This window comes from Montipora foliosa, chromosome 2 (genome assembly GCF_036669935.1).
Source record: "Montipora foliosa isolate CH-2021 chromosome 2, ASM3666993v2, whole genome shotgun sequence".
NCBI classification, from domain to species: Eukaryota; Metazoa; Cnidaria; class Anthozoa; order Scleractinia; family Acroporidae; genus Montipora; species Montipora foliosa.
In genome coordinates this window covers 46,232,814-46,250,313 of record NC_090870.1, presented here as the reverse complement: position 1 = coordinate 46,250,313, position 17,500 = coordinate 46,232,814, and the positions used below count along the sequence as shown (strand labels likewise).

Here is a 17,500-nt window from a genome sequence, read left to right as displayed (position 1 = left end):
TCTACATTGAGCATATAGTGTAAGGCGAAATTTTTTTCATCTGATTACTACATCTGCATTGGGGTAAATGTCCACTCCACCCTCCGTCCTGACAGCGGATTGTTTCATTTCCCACCAAGCTGTATTTAGGATTGCACTGGAATGCTACCGTTTTCTCGTGACCAAAATCGGAACGTAAACGTTTACCATTAGATGGTACACCTGGATCCTCACACGGTGCTGTGTATCAGATCATGAAAAAACCCAATTATATTTCACTTGTGCTTAAAAGAACTTAACTCCGGGACATACAACAAGACTCTAACCTTCGCAGACATTAGAGAAATTTGTACTTTAATTTGAGCGTGCTGTGTAAGGCAAAACGATTTGAATTTGCTAACTACCTTTGCATTGGGGTAAATGTCCACTCCACACTCCGTCCTGACAGCGGATTGTTTCATTTCCCACCAAGCTGTATTTAGGATTGCACTGGAATGCTACCGTTTTCTCGTGACCAAATCTGAATCTAAACGTCTACCATTAGATGGTACACCAGGATCCACGCACGGAGCTATGTTTAAGATGATGATACAAAACCAGTTACTTTTTACTTGTGCTTCCAAGGGCTTTATTCTGGGGCATACAACAAGACTCTAAGCTTAGCAGACTTTTGAGGAATTCCTCTTTTTAACGTACTGTGTAAGGCAAAACTATTTTGATTTCCTTACTACCTTTGCATCGGGGTAAATGTCCACTCCACACTCCGTCCTGACAGCGGATTGTTTCATTTCCCACCAAGCTGTATTTAAGATTGCACTGGAATGCTACCGTTTTCTCGTGACCAAAATCGGAACGTAAACGTTTACCATTAGATGGTACACCTGGATCCTCACACGGTGCTGTGTATCAGATCATGAAAAAACCCAATTATATTTCACTTGTGCTTAAAAGAACTTTACTCCGGGACATACAACAAGACTCTAACCTTCGCAGACATTAGAGAAATTTGTACTTTAATTTGAGCGTGCTGTGTAAGGCAAAACGATTTGAATTTGCTAACTACCTTTGCATTGGGGTAAATGTCCACTCCACACTCCGTCCTGACAGCGGATTGTTTCATTTCCCACCAAGCTGTATTTAGGATTGCACTGGAATGCTACCGTTTTCTCGTGACCAAAATCGGAACGTAAACGTTTACCATTAGATGGTACACCTGGATCCTCACACGGTGCTGTGTATCAGATCATGAAAAAACCCAATTATATTTCACTTGTGCTTAAAAGAACTTTACTCCGGGACATACAACAAGACTCTAACCTTCGCAGACATTAGAGAAATTTGTACTTTAATTTGAGCGTGCTGTGTAAGGCAAAACGATTTGAATTTGCTAACTACCTTTGCATTGGGGTAAATGTCCACTCCACACTCCGTCCTGACAGCGGATTGTTTCATTTCCCACCAAGCTGTATTTAGGATTGCACTGGAATGCTACCGTTTTCTCGTGACCAAAATCTGAATCTAAACGTCTACCATTAGATGGTACACCAGGATCCACGCACGGAGCTATGTTTAAGATGATGATACAAAACCAGTTACTTTTTACTTGTGCTTCCAAGGGCTTTATTCTGGGGCATACAACAAGACTCTAAGCTTAGCAGACTTTTGAGGAATTCCTCTTTTTAACGTACTGTGTAAGGCAAAACTATTTTGATTTCCTTACTACCTTTGCATCGGGGTAAATGTCCACTCCACACTCCGTCCTGACAGCGGATTGTTTCATTTCCCACCAAGCTGTATTTAGGATTGCACTGGAATGCTACCGTTTTCTCGTGACCAAAATCGGAACGTAAACGTTTACCATTAGATGGTACACCTGGATCCTCACACGGTGCTGTGTATCAGATCATGAAAAACCCAATTATATTTCACTTGTGCTTAAAAGAACTTTACTCCGGGACATACAACAAGACTCTAACCTTCGCAGACATTAGAGAAATTTGTACTTTAATTTGAGCGTGCTGTGTAAGGCAAAACGATTTGAATTTGCTAACTACCTTTGCATTGGGGTAAATGTCCACTCCACACTCCGTCCTGACAGCGGATTGTTTCATTTCCCACCAAGCTGTATTTAGGATTGCACTGGAATGCTACCGTTTTCTCGTGACCAAAATCGGAACGTAAACGTTTACCATTAGATGGTACACCTGGATCCTCACACGGTGCTGTGTATCAGATCATGAAAAAACCCAATTATATTTCACTTGTGCTTAAAAGAACTTTACTCCGGGACATACAACAAGACTCTAACCTTCGCAGACATTAGAGAAATTTGTACTTTAATTTGAGCGTGCTGTGTAAGGCAAAACGATTTGAATTTGCTAACTACCTTTGCATTGGGGTAAATGTCCACTCCACACCCCGTCCTGACAGCGGATTGTTTCATTTCCCACCAAGCTGTATTTAGGATTGCACTGGAATGCTACCGTTTTCTCGTGACCAAAATCGGAACGTAAACGTTTACCATTAGATGGTACACCTGGATCCTCACACGGTGCTGTGTATCAGATCATGAAAAAACCCAATTATATTTCACTTCTGCTTAAAAGAACTTTACTCCGGGACATACAACAAGACTCTAACCTTCGCAGACATTAGAGAAATTTGTACTTTAATTTGAGCGTGCTGTGTAAGGCAAAACGATTTGAATTTGCTAACTACCTTTGCATTGGGGTAAATGTCCACTCCACACTCCGTCCTGACAGCGGATTGTTTCATTTCCCACCAAACTGTATTTAGGATTGCACTGGAATGCTACCGTTTTCTCGTGACCAAAATCGGAACGTAAACGTTTACCATTAGATGGTACACCTGGATCCTCACACGGTGCTATGTTTAAGATAATGATACAAAACCAGTTACTTTTTACTTGTGCTTACAAGGGCTTTATTCCGGGGCATACAACAAGACTCTAAGCTTAGCAGACGTTTGAGGAATTCCTCTTTTTAACGTACTGTGTAAGGCAAAACTATTTTTATTTGCTTACTACCTTTGCATTGGGGTAAATGTCCACTCCACACTCCGTCCTGACAGCGGATTGTTTCATTTCCCACCAAGCTGTATTTAGGATTGCACTGGAATGCTACCGTTTTCTCGTGACCAAAATCGGAACGTAAACGTTTACCATTAGATGGTACACCTGGATCCTCACACGGTGCTGTGTATCAGATCACGAAAAAACCCAATTATATTTCACTTGTGCTTAAAAGAACTTTACTCCGGGACATACAACAAGACTCTAACCTTCGCAGACATTAGAGAAATTTGTACTTTAATTTGAGCGTGCTGTGTAAGGCAAAACGATTTGAATTTGCTAACTACCTTTGCATTGGGGTAAATGTCCACTCCACACTCCGTCCTGACAGCGGATTGTTTCATTTCCCACCAAGCTGTATTTAGGATTGCACTGGAATGCTACCGTTTTCTCGTGACCAAAATCGGAACGTAAACGTTTACCATTAGATGGTACACCTGGATCCTCACACGGTGCTGTGTATCAGATCATGAAAAAACCCAATTATATTTCACTTGTGCTTAAAAGAACTTTACTCCGGGACATACAACAAGACTCTAACCTTCGCAGACATTAGAGAAATTTGTACTTTAATTTGAGCGTGCTGTGTAAGGCAAAACGATTTGAATTTGCTAACTACCTTTGCATTGGGGTAAATGTCCACTCCACACTCCGTCCTGACAGCGGATTGTTTCATTTCCCACCAAGCTGTATTTAGGATTGCACTGGAATGCTACCGTTTTCTCGTGACCAAAATCTGAATCTAAACGTCTACCATTAGATGGTACACCAGGATCCACGCACGGAGCTATGTTTAAGATGATGATACAAAACCAGTTACTTTTACTTGTGCTTCCAAGGGCTTTATTCTGGGGCATACAACAAGACTCTAAGCTTAGCAGACTTTTGAGGAATTCCTCTTTTTAACGTACTGTGTAAGGCAAAACTATTTTGATTTCCTTACTACCTTTGCATCGGGGTAAATGTCCACTCCACACTCCGTCCTGACAGCGGATTGTTTCATTTCCCACCAAGCTGTATTTAGGATTGCACTGGAATGCTACCGTTTTCTCGTGACCAAAATCGGAACGTAAACGTTTACCATTAGATGGTACACCTGGATCCTCACACGGTGCTGTGTATCAGATCATGAAAAAACCCAATTATATTTCACTTGTGCTTAAAAGAACTTTACTCCGGGACATACAACAAGACTCTAACCTTCGCAGACATTAGAGAAATTTGTACTTTAATTTGAGCGTGCTGTGTAAGGCAAAACGATTTGAATTTGCTAACTACCTTGCATTGGGGTAAATGTCCACTCCACACTCCGTCCTGACAGCGGATTGTTTCATTTCCCACCAAGCTGTATTTAGGATTGCACTGGAATGCTACCGTTTTCTCGTGACCAAAATCGGAACGTAAACGTTTACCATTAGATGGTACACCTGGATCCTCACACGGTGCTGTGTATCAGATCATGAAAAAACCATTATTTCACTTGTGCTTAAAAGAACTTTACTCCGGGACATACAACAAGACTCTAACCTTCGCAGACATTAGAGAAATTTGTACTTTAATTTGAGCGTGCTGTGTAAGGCAAAACGATTTGAATTTGCTAACTACCTTTGCATTGGGGTAAATGTCCACTCCACACCCCGTCCTGACAGCGGATTGTTTCATTTCCCACCAAGCTGTATTTAGGATTGCACTGGAATGCTACCGTTTTCTCGTGACCAAAATCGGAACGTAAACGTTTACCATTAGATGGTACACCTGGATCCTCACACGGTGCTGTGTATCAGATCATGAAAAAACCCAATTATATTTCACTTCTGCTTAAAAGAACTTTACTCCGGGACATACAACAAGACTCTAACCTTCGCAGACATTAGAGAAATTTGTACTTTAATTTGAGCGTGCTGTGTAAGGCAAAACGATTTGAATTTGCTAACTACCTTTGCATTGGGGTAAATGTCCACTCCACACTCCGTCCTGACAGCGGATTGTTTCATTTCCCACCAAACTGTATTTAGGATTGCACTGGAATGCTACCGTTTTCTCGTGACCAAAATCGGAACGTAAACGTTACCATTAGATGGTACACCTGGATCCTCACACGGTGCTATGTTTAAGATAATGATACAAAACCAGTTACTTTTTACTTGTGCTTACAAGGGCTTTATTCCGGGGCATACAACAAGACTCTAAGCTTAGCAGACGTTTGAGGAATTCCTCTTTTTAACGTACTGTGTAAGGCAAAACTATTTTATTTGCTTACTACCTTGCCTTGGGGTAAATGTCCACTCCACACTCCGTCCTGACAGCGGATTGTTTCATTTCCACCAAGCTGTATTTAGGATTGCACTGGAATGCTACCGTTTTCTCGTGACCAAAATCGGAACGTAAACGTTTACCATTAGATGGTACACCTGGATCCTCACACGGTGCTGTGTATCAGATCACGAAAAAACCCAATTATATTTCACTTGTGCTTAAAAGAACTTTACTCCGGGACATACAACAAGACTTTAACCTTCTCAGACATTAGAGAATTTGTACTTTAAGTTGAGCGTGCTGTGTAAGGCAAAACGATTTGAATTTGCTAACTACCTTTGCATTGGGGTAAATGTCCACTCCACACTCCGTCCTGACAGCGGATTGTTTCATTTCCCACCAAGCTGTATTTAGGATTGCACTGGAATGCTACCGTTTTCTCGTGACCAAAATCTGAATCTAAACGTCTACCATTAGATGGTACACCAGGATCCACGCACGGAGCTATGTTTAAGATGATGATACAAAACCAGTTACTTTTTACTTGTGCTTACAAGGGCTTTATTCCGGGGCATACAACAAGACTCTAAGCTTAGCAGACTTTTGAGGAATTCCTCTTTTTAACGTACTGTGTAAGGCAAAACTCTTTTGATTTCCTTACTACCTTTGCATTGGGGTAAATGTCCACTCCACACTCCGTCCTGACAGCGGATTGTTTCATTTCCCTCCAAGCTGTATTTAGGATTGCACTGGAATGCTACCGTTTTCTCGTGACCAAAATCGGAACGTAAACGTTTACCATTAGATGGTACACCTGGATCCTCACACGGTGCTGTGTATCAGATCATGAAAAAACCCAATTATATTTCACTTCTGCTTAATAGAACTTTACTCCGAAACTTACAACAAGACTCTAATCTTCGCAGACATTAGAGAAACTTGTACTTTAATTTGAGAGTGCTGTGTAAGGCAAAACGATTTGAATTTGCTAACTACCTTTGCATTGGGGTAAATGTCCACTCCACACTCCGTCCTGACAGCGGATTGTTTCATTTCCCACCAAACTGTATTTAGGATTGCACTGGAATGCTACCGTTTTCTCGTGACCAAAATCTGAATCTAAACGTCTACCATTAGATGGTACACCAGGATCCACGCACGGAGCTATGTTTAAGATGATGATACAAAACCAGTTACTTTTTACTTGTGCTTCCAAGGGCTTTATTCCGGGGCATACAACAAGACTCTAAGCTTAGCAGACTTTGAGGAATTCCTCTTTTTAACGTACTGTGTAAGGCAAAACTATTTTGATTTCCTTACTACCTTTGCATCGGGGTAAATGTCCACTCCACACTCCGTCCTGACAGCGGATTGTTTCATTTCCCACCAAGCTGTATTTAGGATTGCACTGGAATGCTACCGTTTTCTCGTGACCAAAATCGGAACGTAAACGTTTACCATTAGATGGTACACCTGGATCCTCACACGGTGCTGTGTATCAGATCACGAAAAAACCAATTATATTTCACTTGTGCTTAAAAGAACTTTACTCCGGGACATACAACAAGACTTTAACCTTCTCAGACATTAGAGAAATTTGTACTTTAATTTGAGCGTGCTGTGTAAGGCAAAACGATTTGAATTTGCTAACTACCTTTGCATTGGGGTAAATGTCCACTCCACACTCCGTCCTGACAGCGGATTGTTCATTTCCCACCAAGCTGTATTTAGGATTGCACTGGAATGCTACCGTTTTCTCGTGACCAAAATCTGAATCTAAACGTCTACCATTAGATGGTACACCAGGATCCACGCACGGAGCTATGTTTAAGATGATGATACAAAACCAGTTACTTTTTACTTGTGCTTACAAGGGCTTTATTCCGGGGCATACAACAAGACTCTAAGCTTAGCAGACTTTTGAGGAATTCCTCTTTTTAACGTACTGTGTAAGGCAAAACTCTTTTGATTTCCTTACTACCTTTGCATTGGGGTAAATGTCCACTCCACACTCCGTCCTGACAGCGGATTGTTTCATTTCCCTCCAAGCTGTATTTAGGATTGCACTGGAATGCTACCGTTTTCTCGTGACCAAAATCGGAACGTAAACGTTTACCATTAGATGGTACACCTGGATCCTCACACGGTGCTGTGTATCAGATCATGAAAAAACCCAATTATATTTCACTTCTGCTTAATAGAACTTTACTCCGAAACTTACAACAAGACTCTAATCTTCGCAGACATTAGAGAAACTTGTACTTTAATTTGAGAGTGCTGTGTAAGGCAAAACGATTTGAATTTGCTAACTACCTTTGCATTGGGGTAAATGTCCACTCCACACTCCGTCCTGACAGCGGATTGTTTCATTTCCCACCAAGCTGTATTTAGGATTGCACTGGAATGCTACCGTTTTCTCGTGACCAAAATCTGAATCTAAACGTCTACCATTAGATGGTACACCAGGATCCACGCACGGAGCTATGTTTAAGATGATGATACAAAACCAGTTACTTTTTACTTGTGCTTCCAAGGGCTTTATTCCGGGGCATACAACAAGACTCTAAGCTTAGCAGACTTTTGAGGAATTCCTCTTTTTAACGTACTGTGTAAGGCAAAACTATTTTGATTTCCTTACTACCTTTGCATCGGGGTAAATGTCCACTCCACACTCCGTCCTGACAGCGGATTGTTTCATTTCCCACCAAGCTGTATTTAGGATTGCACTGGAATGCTACCGTTTTCTCGTGACCAAAATCGGAACGTAAACGTTTACCATTAGATGGTACACCTGGATCCTCACACGGTGCTGTGTATCAGATCATGAAAAAACCCAATTATATTTCACTTGTGCTTAAAAGAACTTTACTCCGGGACATACAACAAGACTCTAACCTTCGCAGACATTAGAGAAATTTGTACTTTAATTTGAGCGTGCTGTGTAAGGCAAAACGATTTGAATTTGCTAACTACCTTTGCATTGGGGTAAATGTCCACTCCACACTCCGTCCTGACAGCGGATTGTTTCATTTCCCACCAAGCTGTATTTAGGATTGCACTGGAATGCTACCGTTTTCTCGTGACCAAAATCTGAATCTAAACGTCTACCATTAGATGGTACACCAGGATCCACGCACGGAGCTATGTTTAAGATGATGATACAAAACCAGTTACTTTTTACTTGTGCTTCCAAGAGCTTTATTCCGGGGCATACAACAAGACTCTAAGCTTAGCAGACTTTTGAGGAATTCCTCTTTTTAACGTACTGTGTAAGGCAAAACTATTTTGATTTCCTTACTACCTTTGCATCGGGGTAAATGTCCACTCCACACTCCGTCCTGACAGCGGATTGTTTCATTTCCCACCAAGCTGTATTTAGGATTGCACTGGAATGCTACCGTTTTCTCGTGACCAAAATCGGAACGTAAACGTTTCCCATTAGATGGTACACCTGGATCCTCACACGGTGTGTGTATCAGATCATGAAAAAAACCCAATTATATTTCACTTCTGCTTAAAAGAACTTTACTCCGGGACATACAACAAGACTCTAACCTTCGCAGACATTAGAGAAATTTGTACTTTAATTTGAGCGTGCTGTGTAAGGCAAAACGATTTGAATTTGCTAACTACCTTTGCATTGGGGTAAATGTCCACTCCACACTCCGTCCTGACAGCGGATTGTTTCATTTCCCACCAAGCTGTATTTAGGATTGCACTGGAATGCTACCGTTTTCTCGTGACCAAAATCGGAACGTAAACGTTTACCATTAGATGGTACACCTGGATCCTCACACGGTGCTGTGTATCAGATCATGAAAAAACCCAATTATATTTCACTTCTGCTTAAAAGAACTTTACTCCGGGACATACAACAAGACTCTAACCTTCGCAGACATTAGAGAAATTTGTACTTAATTTGAGCGTGCTGTGTAAGGCAAAACGATTTGAATTTGCTAACTACCTTTTGCATTGGGGTAAATGTCCACTCCACACCCCGTCCTGACAGCGGATTGTTTCATTTCCACCAAGCTGTATTTAGGATTGCACTGGAATGCTACCGTTTTCTCGTGACCAAAATCGGAACGTAAACGTTTACCATAGATGGTACACCTGGATCCTCACACGGTGCTGTGTATCAGATCATGAAAAAACCCAATTATATTTCACTTGTGCTTAAAAGAACTTTACTCCGGGACATACAACAAGACTCTAACCTTCGCAGACATTAGAGAAATTTGTACTTTAATTTGAGCGTGCTGTGTAAGGCAAAACGATTTGAATTTGCTAACTATCTTTGCATTGGGGTAAATGTCCACTCCACACTCCGTCCTGACAGCGGATTGTTTCATTTCCCTCCAAGCTGTATTTAGGATTGCACTGGAATGTCACCGTTTTTTGTGACCAAAATCGGAATCTAAACGTCTACCATTGGACGGTACACCAAGGTCCACGCACGGTGCTATGTGTATGATCATTCATGGAAACAAAAAGATTAATTTTGGTGCTTGAAAAGCTCTATTCAAAGACATCAGTAGAAGATCGCTCTAAGCTTAGCAGGTATCAGGAGAATTTCTTCTTTGAAAATAATGAGTGAGGAGAAACTATTTTGATGCAATTTAAAACTACTTTTGCATTGCGGTAAACGTCCACTCTACACTCCGTCATTACAGAGAATTCTTTTATTTCCCACCAAAATGTATTTAGGATTGCACCGGAATGTCGCCATTCTCTCGTGACTAAAATCGGAACTTAAACGTCCACCATTAGATGGTACTCTGGGATCCACGCACGGTGCTAAGTGACCCTAACTTAGAAGACTTTAGAAAATTCTCTACTTTAAACATATTTGTATGGGAAAACTATTTTGATTTGCTTACTACCTTTCCATTGGGATAAATGTCCACTCCACACTCCGTCCTGACAGGGGATTCTTTCATTTCCCACCAAACTGTATTTAGGATTGCACTGGAATGTCACCTTTCTCTAGTGACCAAAATCGGAACCTAAACGTCTACCATTTCTTTTAGCGTACTGTGTAAGGCAAATTTATTTGCTTTGATTACTACATTTGCATTGCGGTAAACGTCCACTCCACACTCCGTCCTGACAGCGTATTGTTTCACCTCCCACCAAACTGTATTTAGGATTGCACTGGAATGTCACCGTTCTCTCGTGACCAAAATCGGAACCTAAACGTCTACCATTAGATGGTACACTGGATCCACGCACTGTGCTATGTATAAGATCATTAAAAAAGCCGATTTCATTTGACTTGCACTTACAAGAGCTTAATTCCGGGACATAGAAGAGGACTCTAAGCCGAAAAGAGTGTAGGTAGAAGAATTTTACTTTAAACATATCGCGCAAGTCAAACCTATTTTGAATCATAATCGGTACGTTTATCATTAAATGGTGCACCAGGTCCGGAGCACGACGCTGCTGGCATTTCTTTTTAAAAGATAGAAAGGAAAAACAATTAGTTAAGTCCTCATAATCCGTTTTTCATACGTCGACGAAACCACAAAGAAAATCAATCGAGAATGAAATTTCCTTCTCTTCTGGACGCCTTGCGTGTGTGACAGGGGTTTTCTCTTGCAAATAGAACCCGGTGCAAGTCAAATGCAGGAAAAAATCCAAATCACGAAAAGGCAAAAATCAAGTATGGCATCAAGAATCAAGAGTCAAATTAACACAACGAAGCTAAAAGTTTCTTAATCGGTGTAAAAGCGACAAGCAATGTGTATATACAATAAAACATAAAACGTCGTTATTTTCGTTCCTAGTTAATCTCAAGACGAAGCTCTGCTTTTTGAGGTTGACTAAGGGGAGACCCGAGACTCTAGCTGAATGCAGGCTTTGCGTAAATGTCCTTGCATTGATTCTCAGTTGCGGACGAACGAGCCGTAACTGATGAGAAAGACAAATTACGTTTAACTATTTTACCCGGTGCTGCGCATCCGTACAACTCTAATCTGAGACAGGGAATGGCACCAACTCTTGGGTCAGGTATTACTACTAATGGTTCCTTCGGATAAATCCGCACTGGGATCGCGTTATGATCGGTGGTTGTAAGAAGTTTTTTTGCCTGGACTGGCCGTTTCTATTCCTGCAAGTTCCTAAACGAGAGCAAGACAAAACGAAACAAGACGTTATTCTCTGTAGTTGAGTTTTCTATTATATGAAATGGATCATATACATGAACTGCGGATATGAACTCAAGTGAACTGTATGATCCTCGCAGTTATGAACGCAATTTTTGCATTCGCGTAAAGAAGCCTGAAAAAAGTCAGGACTTCAACGGGGTTTGAACCCGTGACCTCGCGATACTGTTGGAACACTCTAACCAACTGAGCTATGAAGCCACTGACGTTGGGAGTTGGTCATTGCGGGTTCTAATGTGGGTTCAAATCTCATTGAAGTCCTGAATTTTTCAGGCTTCTCTACGCAATTGTAAAAATTGCTTTCACAATGCGAGGATCACAGCTTCACTTGATTTCATATCAGCAGTTCATATATGATCCATTTCATATATCATTTCATCGTTGATTCATTCCTCGCGGGAACATTGGAACCCACAAATGACCAGTTCCCAACGTCAGTGGCTTCATAGCTCAGTTGGTTAGAGCGTCGCACCGGTATCGCGAGGGTACGGGTTCAAATCCCGTTGAAGTCCTGAATTTTTCAGGCTTCTGTACGCAAATGCAAAAATTGCGTTCATAACTGCGACAATCATACAGTTCACTTGAGTTTCTGTTATAGTTCACAGAAATCGATGAAATTCCGGGATTTTTCTTGTTCCTAAATTTGATATCTTGGTCTCGCAAAGTGAAGATACTGTTGTAAGGATATTGATGTCGTCATGGTTAAAGACATTTCAGTCAATAATGTGAGTGCGTCCTGTCCATGCCCGAAGTTGTGCCGCCATTGGTGTCATTAAAAAAAAATGCCTTCGCGATCTCGGTACGAAGACAGTGAAACTACCGACGCCTTTTTTCAGTCAAGGTGATCACTTTTTTTCGGTGTTTCAAAATGAATAAAAAACTGAGATGTCTCAATTTGGATCTTTATTATCTATATAACTGGTAATAAGGTCGTTACATGACCAAGCGGGGATACAGTCTTCTTGTGCTGATTTGATCCCTCATTGCTCGTTCCAGATGCCATCAACACTGGAAGATAAAATCGTATCCCCGCGCGGTCATGTAATATCCTGTGTTGCTGACCTGGTTATACGAAACCCAAGCGCCTTCATGATCGTGTACTCGATCTCGTATTTTTGAGCCCATATCAGATCACGTGAACTTCCTTGGGTACTCACTGCAGTTACCAACTTTTCTTCGTCAAAAAGGATTTGCAAATATGGCGATTTGTCCCCGGGAGCTGCGCACCAGGCCCTGAGGCTGTCCAATCGAGCGAAAGCGGGAATGTGATTTTCACTCAAATGGGTAGACGCCATGATTCTTTCATCCGGAATTTCCTTGGTTTTCATGCCGAGTTCTTTGTCACACACTGCGGTTATAGATGAAAAGAAATACGGACGGTATCGCTGCAAGTTATATAATTAGGAGCATATGCATCCCATATCACCACATATTCTCGCATTTTAGAGTAGCTGATGTAGTCAGTGTCTCCAAGCATTTATACCCCAAACCATGATACATACAAAGAACAGACCTCAACACTGGAAACTCCATACCCTACTCTTTGCGAATAGTGTGTCGGTTCCTTTACGTCCCACAGGGCTACGAACATTGAAGGGTTGACGGTTGCGGCCTACGGTTTATAGTCCTTATCCGAGAAGACTAGAAAGTCTAACCCTTTGCAGATCTCAAAGTAATAAAAGAACACATCAACCAGCGCAAACTAGTAATAGAAAAATGAAACAAAGAGAAGAGAAAAGAATGACACACATTCTTACAGTCTCGCTCAAGACATGTGCACTCTCTGAAATCTTGAGAAATTGTAGTTGTTTAGAGGCAAGTGTTCTTTCCGGAAATTGTTTGGGTGCTATGTTTCTTCGAAATTTAGTGAAACGTTTTAACATCATTAACCCACTGGCACGACCCAGAAACCCCTTGACTTTATCCCCGGTTATTCCTTCGGATCTGAGGAGTTTTTCTTATAATTGAAATGCGCATGCGCTATAATTTCGGCCTGAAGACTGAGGGCGTGTCTGTTCAACTCTCGCATTTGCAGTATTTCGCTCGGCTTCTCTCGCTCACGAACAATGATAAAATATACCCCAAAACTCGATCGAGAGTACTGTTCTGATTTAGAATATAAAGACGATTCTATTCGAAAAACGAAGAGAATTATTTAATAAAGCCGATGTCGCAAGACAAGACTTACCATCGGCCTTTGCACTTTGAAAAGTCAAAATCCATGTGGAAGCAAATAACCAAATGAGGAGCTGTTTAAAAAATAAACGGAAACTAAACCACGAATATTTATGTAAAATAGCTTTAAGTTTGGAGACAGGCCAAAACACCTCTTTGTGCCTCCATTGCAGTCAATAAAAATTCATCCTTTCTGACCGCCCTCAAATTAAAAAACTATAGCAAAGATTTTAACGGCTGGCGTCTGCGGTCGAAGGTCTGCTGTCCATGAAAACCACAACAACAATAATAATAATAATAATAATCATAATAATAATAATAATAAATTATGGGATTTTACGATACAGACTGATCACGTAATAGAGGCAAGAAGACCGGACATGATGTTGTTGAAAAGAGAAATAAATGTTGCAAAATAATAGATTTTGCAATACCAGATGATAGTTGTATGAGAAAGAAGTCGAGAAGGTAGTGAAATACCAAGATCTAGCAAGAGAATTGGAAGAAGTTATGGAAAATGAAAAAACAATGGTAATTCCTATTGTAATCGGAACATTTGGAACAGTTCCAAATGATTTAAAGAGGAGACTAGAGAATATTGGTATAGGGACCAAGAGAGACGAGCTTCAGAAAAGTGTTTTTTTGAACACGGCAAGGATTCTTAGGAAGGTCCTAGAAGTTTGAGGAGACTTGTTGTCACCAAGATTCCTGGAATACTAAGGTTCCATTGGAAATCTAATGTGCGAAAACAAGATTATAATAATAATAATAATAATAATAATAATAATAATAATAATAATAACAAAAATAATACTAATAACAATAATAGGGAGAGTAAACAGGAAAATTTAATAAAAATTAAAATATAAATAATTCTAATAAAGCTGCAATAACAAGATAAATATAATTACAATAGTTTCTTAACAAACGTTTTCATATTTATATTTAAAAAATTTTAAGAAACAATCTAGGATTTAAACGAAGACGCATTGCATTGGCGGGCCATTGAAAATGTAATGAACACATCAAGTTAGTTAAGTCTTCTTAGAAGAGAAAGGAAAAAAGAAGTTTGAAATCAGGCGAGTATTTAAAGATTCTAAGAGATAGTATCGAAGAGCTACAACTTAACTGCCAATTTAGTGACGGGTAATGGTAAAGAGCCCAAAAAAATCAAAGAAATCCTACGACGAAAAGCCACCAAGCAGAAGAGAAGAACTGCAGTCATGAAAATATGTCACTCAGCATTGGAAGGATCCAGAAATAGCTCCTGCGTCATGTCAGATATTCAAGGAATGGAGGAACATCCCAGATATAGTCCTGTCAGCGGACACGTCCACTAAGACGTATAGAAAAGAAAAGTTGCAGAAAGCGTTGATGAAATCAACTCAGAAACCTGGGAAATTCAAAAGCAGGAACAATACAGTCGCAATCAGATGTTGAACCGACCGTGACCCAACACAATCTTTTGTTTTTGGTTAGCAAGTTAATTTCGAATAAAATTAGTCGAAGCTTTTGATTGGTTATCCTGCCGAAAAAAAGCGTGTTTTTGTCGGGTTTTGTGCAGGGTCAAGGCCAAAAAAAGCGAACAAAAACATGAAACAAAAACTTGTCGAAATTTCATAACCAGCCTACATCTATTAACTATGATGAAATCAACTGCCGAGTATACTCCAATGATCAAGAAAACGGTATCCCACATCCTATGTGGTTGGTCAAAAATGGCACCGTAAAAACACCCGACAAGGACAGACACGATCGAATGCCACGACGACTATACCATAGAATCCTGGAAAAGTATTAGGTTTAGTGAATCTGAAAAAACTCTACCTTTGTATGAGCAAAGCTACCCAGTTCCATGTTAGGAGAATGATAAAAGCGAGAGTATTGTGGGATATTCCATGGTATCTGAAAAAAATGTCCAAGAAAGGGTGCCAACAGACCTGATGTGAGTGTGCTGGACAAAATGAACAAGGAATGGTACTAATGAATGAAAGAAACTGTACCCGTGCCGGGAACAATACCGGGAAGGACAATGTTTAAAAGAGACAAGTATGCGGATTCGGATTAGAGAGAGAAGACTTTGTATCCTGGACTCAAAGTTAGCAGCGTGCAAGTAGTATTTGACTTTCTAGAGTTAGCTGATATTATGCCACATAAGAAACCCGTAAGCTTAACGAAAGAGAAGGCACAGAAATGGATAATTTCTCAAAATTACCAAATGTGTGTGAAACGGTTCATTTGGCAATAATAGTCGCTAGTTAGCTTCATTGTCTACATGACCAGGAATAGCCTTCGTTTATTTGTTTTAATTAGTTTTTGTACATATACAGTATAGTTGCCTAAGCCGGTTGATTCTTGGTTAGGAATGAATTGTTTTTCAATAAAGACTTCCATAATAATTGACAACAACAACTTTATTGAAGTGTCAATGGAATTTAGCACTAGAGCACTAATTGAGGACACTAATGAAATTAAGTCAAATCAAATCAAATCAAATATTGGTTTTTGTGGAGAGGGGAAGAAGAAACATTGCCACACTTCTAAAGAAACTGCGGTAATATGCCGATAAGTGAGTAAACAGAAAAATTTGGTTTCATCAAACCAGACAGACAACACGACCCCAAAGATTTCAAACCATATGACGGAAAGTTAATTTAGTTGATATAGTTATTGAACTCATACATTTATTGTAATTTGCAACGGTCGATCTCGGCTTGATTCAACCGGTCGACAAATGTTCCATGAAAACTACAAATCGCAACCTTTCTTTCACAACCCGTTTCTCTGACGGCCATCACGTCCTCACGACCCTCCCCCCTCGATGAAGAGGGTCAAATAAACGAATTTTTTCGTAACGTGAGAACGTTTGTAGAAAGGGCGTTGAGAGAGAAAAATAGCACGAAAAATTGCACAGTGTAACAGAGCCTTTACTGTCAAATGCGGTCTCGAATCTTTATGGTTACCTGACTGTGATCAAATAAAGGTCGAATTGCCACGATGAAAAGACAATTGAAAAGATGAGTGAGTCAGAATTCCTTCATCCTTCGTTTACCCACCAAGTACATAATTCTAATACACGTTCTGCCTATTAAACGGAATGTTTAAAAGAGCGCACACAAGAAGGAATGTTGGCCGGAAAACAGTTAATTCAAGCTCTTGCTTTTGACCTCTGGAAGATCTTTCCCCAACATTTTAAGACCTCCAAATTTTCCTTCCCACGGTTACTAAGCGATACCTATCGAAAAATTGAGTACCTGTACCTATATTTGGTTTCCTGTAGTAATGCATCCCGATTTGTTAAAAATACCATTTAATAGCTACCGTTTAAACGCTTGTTCATTGAGTTCCTAGACATCCTTTCATTAATATATTAATGTATCGTTTTCTGTAACTTCGCTTTTTTACTCTCCTCGATTTACAATTATCAGTTATATTGAAATGTACTTTATTTGCTTTCTTTTCAATTAAAGACGTGAAATAGATTGATATCAGAGCACCCTACTCTCTAACCTAAATCAATACATTGCCGTGTATCATCAGTTGCCACACACAAAACTAAAGCTTACAGAGACCGCGTACTAAGTGGAATAACTATAAGTCAGTTGCTGAATTTGTTACAATACCTGCGGCGACAAAGCGTTACAACACGCGAACACTGCAGTGGCGACGTGTCATTCTCTCCTAACTGTATTTTACCTGGAGGCTAGGTGTTTCAAACATGATGTGCTTTCAAGTACTTTCGATATTCTGACTATGGAAAACGTTTTTCCTTTGTCTTCCTGTAAAACTACGTCCTCTAAAGACTTTTTGTCCGTTTTGGGCGTCAGATCTGAAG

The 17,500-nt window shown here is 40.3% G+C and overlaps 2 protein-coding genes across 3 annotated transcripts in view; both read right to left on the bottom strand.

The window, feature by feature from the left end:
• The window catches only part of LOC137991740 (complement receptor type 1-like), an 11,201-nt gene extending 935 nt beyond the window's left edge, over positions 1 to 10,266 (bottom strand). Inside the window, exons 1-29 of the mRNA XM_068836776.1 lie at positions 10,210 to 10,266; positions 9,619 to 9,706; positions 8,960 to 9,127; positions 8,628 to 8,777; positions 8,300 to 8,467; positions 7,968 to 8,135; positions 7,640 to 7,807; positions 7,308 to 7,475; positions 7,010 to 7,147; positions 6,650 to 6,817; positions 6,323 to 6,490; positions 5,991 to 6,158; positions 5,663 to 5,830; positions 5,339 to 5,499; positions 5,008 to 5,110; positions 4,676 to 4,843; positions 4,354 to 4,515; positions 4,017 to 4,184; positions 3,690 to 3,857; positions 3,358 to 3,525; positions 3,026 to 3,193; positions 2,698 to 2,865; positions 2,366 to 2,533; positions 2,034 to 2,201; positions 1,703 to 1,870; positions 1,375 to 1,542; positions 1,043 to 1,210; positions 711 to 878; positions 52 to 219 (exon numbers count right to left, since the gene is read on the bottom strand). Of these exons, the coding sequence (XP_068692877.1) occupies positions 52 to 219; positions 711 to 878; positions 1,043 to 1,210; positions 1,375 to 1,542; positions 1,703 to 1,870; positions 2,034 to 2,201; positions 2,366 to 2,533; positions 2,698 to 2,865; positions 3,026 to 3,193; positions 3,358 to 3,525; positions 3,690 to 3,857; positions 4,017 to 4,184; positions 4,354 to 4,515; positions 4,676 to 4,843; positions 5,008 to 5,110; positions 5,339 to 5,499; positions 5,663 to 5,830; positions 5,991 to 6,158; positions 6,323 to 6,490; positions 6,650 to 6,817; positions 7,010 to 7,147; positions 7,308 to 7,475; positions 7,640 to 7,807; positions 7,968 to 8,135; positions 8,300 to 8,467; positions 8,628 to 8,777; positions 8,960 to 9,127; positions 9,619 to 9,706; positions 10,210 to 10,266 (4,555 nt within the window). The remainder of the gene's footprint in view (positions 1 to 51; positions 220 to 710; positions 879 to 1,042; positions 1,211 to 1,374; positions 1,543 to 1,702; positions 1,871 to 2,033; positions 2,202 to 2,365; positions 2,534 to 2,697; positions 2,866 to 3,025; positions 3,194 to 3,357; positions 3,526 to 3,689; positions 3,858 to 4,016; positions 4,185 to 4,353; positions 4,516 to 4,675; positions 4,844 to 5,007; positions 5,111 to 5,338; positions 5,500 to 5,662; positions 5,831 to 5,990; positions 6,159 to 6,322; positions 6,491 to 6,649; positions 6,818 to 7,009; positions 7,148 to 7,307; positions 7,476 to 7,639; positions 7,808 to 7,967; positions 8,136 to 8,299; positions 8,468 to 8,627; positions 8,778 to 8,959; positions 9,128 to 9,618; positions 9,707 to 10,209) is intronic.
• A 162-nt stretch (positions 10,267 to 10,428) lies between these two features.
• Positions 10,429 to 17,500, bottom strand: part of LOC137990874 (discoidin domain-containing receptor 2-like) — a 7,126-nt gene continuing 54 nt past the window's right edge. Inside the window, exons 1-5 of one of the 2 annotated variants that reach the window (XR_011121573.1) lie at positions 17,289 to 17,500; positions 13,679 to 13,739; positions 12,553 to 12,838; positions 11,273 to 11,445; positions 10,429 to 10,562 (exon numbers count right to left, since the gene is read on the bottom strand). The exon at positions 17,289 to 17,500 is cut by the window's right edge and continues 54 nt beyond it. Coding sequence is in view for 1 of the 2 variants with exons in the window: in XM_068835980.1 (XP_068692081.1) it covers positions 11,430 to 11,445; positions 12,553 to 12,838; positions 13,679 to 13,739; positions 17,362 to 17,385 (387 nt within the window). In the remaining variant the exon portion in view is untranslated. The remainder of the gene's footprint in view (positions 10,563 to 11,272; positions 11,446 to 12,552; positions 12,839 to 13,678; positions 13,740 to 17,288) is intronic. The other variant, XM_068835980.1, reaches the window with a different exon arrangement.